We start from the raw sequence: 9,140 nt of genomic DNA, 5'->3' as shown, positions 1-9,140 counted from the left end.
CTGCTTTTAATTGGTTGTTTTATTGTAATGTTATAAGGCCGTGGATTGGACGCAAGCGGCGCACGGCCAAATGTATGAACGGCCTTGATTTACTGCGCGTCGCTTGCGTTTAGGCCGCGGCCTAATACCCTGCCAGGGGTGCGAAACTCCTAGTTTCGGGCAAACTCGGCTCAGCATTGCTCCGAGCAATTATTAGGGTTGGCACAATTTGAAGTCCCTTTGCGTGCACGACCACAGATAAGATAATGACCTGAATTTTGACAACCCTAAATAGCCGAAAGGGATAGTGCCATATATTAGAAAGGGGTATCAGGATTCGACCCTGAACCGCTGTCAAACTTCGGTTTTGTAGGAAGTTTCCTTTCTGTACGGTAGTACTATTATTTATTCTGTGACCCTGCTGACTGGAGATAAGACGCCTTGTATAGGGGCACGTCAGATGTATGGCTATTTGTACGTAACGTACAAATAGCATTGTCAGATAAACTTCAGTACATACAAAAGTATGCACAATTGTGCAAGGTTTTCAGCAGAGGGGTACGCTCTTTAAAGGCGACACCGGTTATTAAATGCTCTAATGCCTGCTGCGTTGCAGTGTTGCCACTTTTTAATTTCTACTCTTTTTTGCCAGACTATCATACAAAATTTTTGGTAAGGCAGTTTGAATATACTTACCTAATCTTGTCGATATAAAAAAATGAAAATTTAAGGAGACGAAAGAAATACTAGTACTACTTTGTGTTTTGCGGAAAGTTCATATTGGTCCTGTACAGGGAGCTGCGAAATTCATTGATAAAGTCGCCATGCATGCACCTTTTGCGGCTGATGGTACTTGCGCACAACCACAGAATAAATAATAGTACTACCGTACAGAAAGGATTCCTACAAAACCGAAGATCGACAGCGGTTCAGGGTCGAATCATGCTATCCCTTTCTAAGATATGGCACTATCCCTTTCGGCTATTTAGGGTTGTCAAAGTTAAAGTCATTATCTTATCTGTGGTCGTGCACGCAAAGGGACTTCAAATTGTGCCAACCCTAATAATTGCTCGGAGCAATGCTGAGCAGAGTTTGCCCGAAACTAGGAGTTTCGCACCCCTGGCACTACTTTAATAGCCGTAACAGACTACCGCACCGTGATCTTAGTGCGGTCAACATATCTCTTTCTCGCTCTAACTTATAGCTGCGTAACGCACGTACGGCGACCACCTTACACTATCGATACGTGCGCCGCACCGCACCAAAAGGTCGCGGTGCGATGTGGTAGTCTGTTACGACTTGTAGAGAATTTCAGGTGTTACTAGCCTACAAAAAGGATATTTATACAGGGTGGCTACAAAATAAGTGCATTCCCGTTTCCAGTGAGGTTTTGGGATTATACTGAGCGACTTTTACTATGAGACCAACCCCGAAATCGCGAAAAAAATGGCTGTTTCATACATTTTGGCTGGTCCATTTTCTATTGGAGGATAAATTTTTTTTTCGCGATTTCGTGGTTGGTCCTGTAGTAAAAGTTGTTCAGTATAATCCCAAAACCACCTTGGCAACGGGAATGCACTTATTTTTTAGCCACCTGTATACCGGTATTAAAAGAAAACAAAACAATATCTCGAAATTTTTTAATCTTAGCATTAATACTTAAAGTACCATTAAACTTAAATATAGAATCAACATATTAATGTACTATCAAAGTAATTCAGTTACAATGAAATATCTTTTACAAATAATTTGTAAAACTATGAATTTGAGTTTTATTTCATGAGTAACTATCGCGGTAACCGAAGACAATATTAAATAATTTGTAATTATAAAAAGACTGCTGAACTGTCATCTCCATTACCACCAGAAATTCAGATTATTTTATTAATAATGATTTTAATTGTATAATAATCAAAGAGAATTAACATACAGTAACATAGTGTTCACTCCATACATCGGTTTTGTTAGCTAGCGTCAAGTAGCGGAACTCTCAGTACTGCTATTCGACAATAGATGTCGCGACGAACGGAAAGTCTAATGGTCAACGATTTTCAGCTAATATTATAACCGGATTAACCGGAACTCTATTTTCAACTCCTGCTTATAATATTAGTTATAAATTGTTGAGAATAGGGAGCGTGCATAAACTGTAGGGGGCAGCACAGGAGACGTCAGATTTTTGGCGCGAGGCGTAAATGTGTAGTTTATGCTTTCAAAGTAGCCCACAAGATGGCAGCACTTGCTTTGGCGTGAAGTGTCAATGTACATGTGATATACATGTTTATGGTTCCGATTCAGGCCACAAGATGGCAGACCCTCCAACGCGCACGGTCGCTACTCCCTATACACTTTTCGCCAGTCGCGACACATGTGACATCTAGTGTCGCGTAGGAGTACTGATAGTTCCGCTACTTGACGCTAGGTGTAGAAGTCTTTTTGGTAACAAAACTGATGTATGGAGTGAGCACTCTATTCAATTCTATTCAATATTTTTATTTCGAATAAAAAATCTATGTCTTCTTAATTCTCTTTGCCATGCCGTATCCTACAAATTTCCAAAGATATACACGATTCGTGGTACATAGAAAACGTTAATCACACACACCATTGCAATTCAATACAAAATTTAGATTATAGTAAGCTAATTAACACTTTCACTGTGCGTGTATTACATGCAAGGGCCTGACACTCTTTGATAGAGAAAGATAGTCTTATTGCGATTCCTATAAGAGGAAAGAGAAAATAGTGCCATTTTTTGTCTTTATCACCGACCGGGCATTTTTTCATGGTCGCGTTATGGCATCATAGCAAGGCGATGGCGAAATACCGAAATTTATAAGAGTAAAAGAGAAAAAAGATTATGTGCCATACACGAAACTGTCAATACATGAATATGTCTTTCTCTTACCCCTGGTTGCTCGGTTCCATGTCTATAATTACTTGTATATACTATGTCTATGCGTATATCTGAGGACGGGCCTTACCGTAGAGGATATAACCAAACGGAGTAGCCATTAACAGGCGTTCCCCCTGTCGAAAATAGTCGGTAAACGGTCATACACAATGTATGGACTGAAGTTTATCTGAAAAATTGGCAGAATTTTTGTCCAGCAAATTACAGATAAGGCGTCTCCAAAAAAAAGGTGTCAATATAAATTCGCGATAGACCCGATTGTAAATGTGATTTATTATGTGTTCAAAACGCGAAAGTTGTAAATGTTAAGGAGTCTCCGTTGGTCCTCCAAGGGCCTTAAGGGCCCTCCACACTCGTGCGCGAATTGCGGCGCGAAGCCGCGAACGTAAGTGTGGAGTCTAGTTCGCTAATCAGCGAAATCGACTCCATTCGCGTTCTTGAGCGCGCTTTACGGGCACTAATGGTCGTACCACACCATCGCACCGCACCAAGGTCATTGTGCAACGGTGTGTTACGGCCATAAGAATGGTGCTATTACAGCGTTGTGCCTCACGAATGAGGGCTATCGTTTTTTTGCTCACCAGTTGGCGCCTCTGTTGATGGTGGTCCAAAAGACTATAGAAAAGCTGTCAGTCAATGAAGTGACAAGTGACATTTCGAACTATGGAAAAGACCACCATCTACACTAGCGCCCCTAGCGGCGAATTCATACGCGTTAGCCCTCATTCGAGCCAATCGTGCTGTCTAACGCGCGCGCTAATTTCGACGAATTGCGCGCGTGATGCGAACTCATCCACCAATCGCGTTGTTTAGTTTATTCGTTAACTATAACGTAATATGATCATTACATGGTAAGTCAACATTTCATACAATATTATACTAATAGAGAGAGCATTATGGATTTACACAAGGTAAATACGCTTAATAATAATAAGAATCTAAGATTTACAGTTTGCGTCAATGGGGTCGGCCGGTCGAAGTGTTAAGCAGATGGCGCCAGCATAGCTTGCCCTGTCAATAACTAGAATTGTGTAATTTTTTTGTTTTTAATGCCCTAGATGCCAGCCCTTTAAGCCAAATCTCATAGAAAAAGGGGCAAGCTATGATGGCGCCATCTCTGCAAACCTTTGACAGTTGCCAACCCCATTAACATATTGTTTAACGATAAATATTCAGTAATCTAGAAGGCATGGTTTTGGAAAAAAATCTTGACTGTGTTTTTAAATCTCGTAGCACACCAATGTACGGGCCCCATTCTTATTGCCCATGATTGCCCGTAAGGCCCGTCCTTAGATAATACGTCAATGATGGCACTATACATTTGTGCATAACTTGTAATGCACGGACGTATCGATCCGTGTCATATGGGTTAGCATTATGCTGAGGCGGGACCATTTCGTGGTAAACTAATTATTTTATATTTCTTTATTGCCCGAACTGGAGAATAGTGGCCCACGACAGACCTCAATGGAAAGAGCTAGAGGAGGCCTTTGCCAAGCGGCACACTGAGCTACGAGACATACTCTAGCTCAGAATAAAAGGGCTAGATAGATAGATTTCTTTGTTGTTATTATACTTTTTGTATGTTATAGTTTACCACGAATAAATGCGATGATTTCTGATTTCTGTCAATAGTAAAAGCGAGGGGCAGTTAAGTGTTAACCCCTCAAACGCTTTGTGCCGTATACTCTACGTCCCAGACAATTTGGAGTGTAATTTACAATTGAAAGGTTATTAATTAATGAGGGCTATCGTTTTTTTGCTCACCAGTTGGCGCCTCTGTTGATGGTGGTCCAAAAGACTAAAGAACAACTGTCAGTCATTGAAGTGACAAGTGACATCTGACATTTCGAACTATGGAAAAGACCACCATCTACACTAGCGCCCCTAGCGGCGAATTCATACGCGTTAGCCCTCATTCGCAAGGGCGTTTGATGGGGTTAAAATTACTGTGGAGATGACAATTAATGTTTTGTAGTAAACGTATTCTAAATGTCAAGGAAAATTTAACGTGTTAAAGGATGTTTGCAAAATTGCACGTAAAAGTGAGAAAATACACACAACGCCAGCATCCAATAGATAAAGTCAGACTTCAGTGACAGAGTGCGGAGTGTCACCATAAACGTAGAAGTTTACATTAGCACTTGCACACTTTGTCAGCCGGTGCAGACTTTAATTGTGACGTTTTCAACCAAAAGGTACCACGTTGTCGCATGTCGATGAGGTTGATTTCTAATTGAAGCTATATGGAAATAGCGCCTTACTAACAATCGACAATAAGTACTCTTTTGGTTGAAAATCGCACAATTTAAGATCTGTAATGCTACTATTAATTGGTTCTTGTAAAAGTACATGGGAATATAATGAAATTCAATTAAAGATAGAAACATGACAAAAGTTAGTGCGGTACGTAGGTTTTTTTTACTGGGCAAGATTTTTCACTTAAAAATATCAGTGACATTAAGCAACATTTGTGACATTTTCAACCAAAAGGTACCACATTGTCGCTTGTCAATAAGGTTGATATCAAATTGAAGCTGTATGGAAATAGCGCCTTATTGACAACCGACAATAAGTACCCTTTTGATTGAAAATGTTACATATATTTTACAAACACCCCATTAACTTGTTTATTTTATATTATGATTCACAATATAAAATAACTCACTACTTATTAAAATAAAGGTCCCCATAATCCACACTATCTCAACATTAGCATTAATGCTAAGCAGTAGACATAGCCCAAGTGCGCCGCGACCGTCGCGCGAGAAATAAACTGTATTAATTATAAAGGGGATAGACTACCCTGTACTGTGGTACGTTTTAAGCTATTTGTCACTTGTATGAAAACAGCACATATTTAGTGGAAATGCAGCATAAGGTATTTTATCTACACACACATGCTGAAGTGACACTCATGGACAAAGTGACAAACCGTTACATCAGAGGCTCGTTCAAAATAAGACCCATACAGGACAAGCTAACGGAAACACGACTCCGATGGTATGGTCATGTCATGAGAAGGCCGGAGGACCACATGACTAGGAAGGTGCTAGAGTGTGTGGAAAAGCCGAAAAAGAGTGGACGACCCCGACTTACATGGATGTCCATAGTTAAGAAAGACCTAGAGAATAAGAATATAGACCCAACGATGACCCAGAACAGATACAACTGGAGAAAATTGATTAGGAGAGCCGACCCCAAATAAAAATGGGATAAGGCCTGAGGAAGAAGACACATCATAAACCCTCTATGATGCGTTCAAAAACCGCAAATTATGGTCAGAGTAAAGATAAACCGTCTTGGTACAAATTTCTTATCTGTGAAAATGTTCTTATACAAATTACAACACAAATTTCTTATCTGTGAAAATGTTCTTCTTGCATAATAATAACGTTGATTTTACCTCGAAATCTAGTAGTTGACTTGACGTGGTCAAATGCCACAATGGCGATCGTAACAAGCGGTGCCTGAACACATCATAGAGAGCTTATATCTGTATAGATAAAGCAGAGTATGTCATTGTACATAATTAGGCATTAAGAACTCATGTGATGTGTTTATGAAACTCGCCTTCAGCTCGTTTCATAAACCCACACTCGTGTTTTAATGCCTTTCATTATGTATCTGGCATCTGTCGCAATTGCAAATATAATACTAATGCAAATCTAATGTTAGATTATAGGGAGAATTAATATGGTCATTGTGAAAATGATTATTTTAATACTTTGTCTCATACATTTCTATAGGATCAGTAAATAAAACATTGACACTGTGATGTACAAAGAATTTAAATTCAGTATCATTTTACGATAGATAGATTTAAACTTTCATGATTGTTATTCATTATTATTCACAACGACGGGACTTAATCGTGTAAAATAAGTTTTAATTTTTGTTTACATCCGAGGTTTCGAGGATGGCGTTGTCCCTGTGGTCTCGGAGAAGACTTATTTTACGCGAATAAGTCCCGTCGTTGTGAATAATAATCAGTATCATTTTGTACCTTGTCACAGTGACAATAATATGAAAGTCGCTAGGGACCTCTACTATTGTCACTGTGGCAAGGTACGAAATATTAAATTCGTCGACAACAATGAATTATTATTATATTATTATATTGTTTAATACACTAGCAGCTGAAAGCTGATGCGTGTATATCACTGCACTTGTTTTTTTTTTTACTATTAGGTCTATTAGTGTTCATTTTGTTAGTTGTTTTAAGTGTTTGTCAAGAATGAATGATTTATGTTGGGTACAATATTTTGAGTTAGTTTCACCAAAATTCTACCTATACAGGTGTACATGCACTGTATATGGCGAGCGGAGCAACATATTATCTGTGTATGATGCGGATCCTGACCAAATTTTGGTAGCAGGCAGGTGGCGGTTCTTGTGACTTATCTCAGATCATGAAGCGTAAATGTGTAAAGACAAAGTAATACAATAATCAGAGTTTAAACGGTTTAGTCACTCTGCCCGGCGGCTTGGCGCAGCAACACATATATCTTCTCTTTGATCCAATCTTTGTTGTACGGTGCGTATGTGTTAGTGGATTTTTGGTACACTAGACAGCTCAGATCGGCAAGCTGAAATCCAATATAGCTTTTATTATACTCTGGAAACACATTGGTTGGATTCAAGTTCTTGTTTATCAAATATATCAAGAACAGTGGTATCAAGCCGTTTAAGACAATAAAATTAGAAAAAAATCATAAATACTTCCTATCTAACCGCGTAGTGAAAGTGTGGAACAGTTTGCCGAGTCAGTGATCAGTGCACCTTCGGTAAACTCTTTTAAAAACAAACTCGATAAAGTCTTTCGAAGGATATAACACAAGTGGACATTGATGTGCACGTATCAGCTTTAAGCTGCCTGTGCATTCACACATAATAATAATAAACAAAAAATTATCATTAAAATTAAGTATGCCATCTTCAGGTTTTATCAGATATGTTAGGCACATTAAAAAGCCGTCAACCAAAACAGGCACTGATTTATTATTCCTAACAATATTTTTGCATAAAATTAATGACCACGACTTAACTAAATGTTTGTATTGCTTTTACCTGATCAACAAAATCGAACAGTTGAGAAATGTCGTAAGTAATAGTCGGCGTATTAGGGTTTCGTCGTTTTAGGTGCTCTTCATAAATCTTGCACACACCCTCCATGCAGTCATTTACGCTCTCGTAGTCCGAGTACGTTCTAGTCTCAGGCCTGGGCCCCGGTTGAACCAGCAATATTGTGTGAGACTGAAATGAGAAACATAACCTCGCTTACCGCCATTTTTTCCGTTGAAATATTTTATTTTGTCTGTAAAAAGTAAATGTTACTTACCATTTTTGGGTTGTATTAGGTCTAGAGCTATATAATGCCGTTGAAGCTTATCTCGCAAGTGGTTATTGGAAATGAAATTGGTTTATGCCCGCTTTCCAGGAAAAAAATGTTTGCTCAAAATCGTGTACTTCTTAGTTCTTTGAGATTCGTTCAGAAACTGTAAATTAGCGAACTAGACTCCACAGTCCACACTCGCGTTCGCGCTTCGCGCACCAGTGTGGAGGGACCTATACTCACACAATTTTAATTTAATTACAAATTGTGAACATGTGTTTTGGCATTAAGTCCGCCATTTGTACATTTTTCTTTGCTTGTGCAATAAATTTTTTTTTCTTTAATATATGACATCTATTACAGTTTTTAATTTATATATAGTAGTGTGACTACTTAAAAAACACAAACCAAAATATTTACTACAATAATTTGATTTGTTCCCAAACTTGTTCAAATAAATAAATGTTGATTAATGTTTTTAAGATTTACTTTTTCGTTGCAATTCTTAATTCTAATCAAATATATAGTTGGTCAAACCAAATTTTCAGTAAATAAGAACAAAAAAAAAACTATACTCATCCTTTTCTTTTGGGTTCTTGTACTAGTGTAAGACAAAGATAGTATGATTCTCTCCGTCTATGTTTGAAATGTCCTTTGACAAACTATATAGCTAAATCTGAAAAAAAAAAAACAGTTTACGCATTTCCAATGCATTTCTAAACGAAATAAGGGCAATCCATTCTACGCATATTTATTCTCAAAAATCAAAGCGATTAGGTTTATGTAAAGGATGTTTATGAACTTTTCATTATAATTATGTAAAACAGTTATTTATTGTCTTAGTTAAAAAAATATTAATTTACTAAGCTAAACGATTAAAAGTGGTAACATGATTAGCAGTTCGTTACCAGC

At 38.2% G+C, this 9,140-nt stretch overlaps 1 protein-coding gene across 1 annotated transcript; it reads right to left on the bottom strand.

Moving 5' to 3' along the window:
- Positions 1-1,605: 1,605 nt before the first annotated feature.
- On the bottom strand, positions 1,606-8,392 carry LOC134753571 (enhancer of rudimentary homolog). The gene is made up of 3 exons (XM_063689481.1): positions 8,235-8,392; positions 7,964-8,149; positions 1,606-7,482 (listed from the first exon to the last, which is right to left on the bottom strand). Exons 1-3 carry the CDS (start codon positions 8,235-8,237, stop codon positions 7,360-7,362), a joined length of 312 nt encoding a protein of 103 aa, XP_063545551.1. The 5' UTR covers positions 8,238-8,392; the 3' UTR covers positions 1,606-7,359.
- Between the last annotated feature and the right edge of the window lie 748 nt (positions 8,393-9,140).

This window comes from Cydia strobilella, chromosome 27 (assembly GCF_947568885.1).
Source record: "Cydia strobilella chromosome 27, ilCydStro3.1, whole genome shotgun sequence".
Lineage (NCBI taxonomy): Eukaryota > Metazoa > Arthropoda > Insecta > Lepidoptera > Tortricidae > Cydia > Cydia strobilella.
The sequence above is the reverse complement of the archived record's forward strand: the minus strand, read 5'-3'. Positions and strand labels throughout refer to the sequence as shown.

What these genes read in the sequence shown, in the direction of transcription:
- LOC134753571 (XM_063689481.1), bottom strand. An exon ending in TGTTCGATTTTGTTGATCAG is followed by an intron (nt 7,483 to 7,963) that starts GTAAAAGCAATA and finishes ATTGGATTTCAG; the next exon opens with CTTGCCGATCTGAGCTGTCT.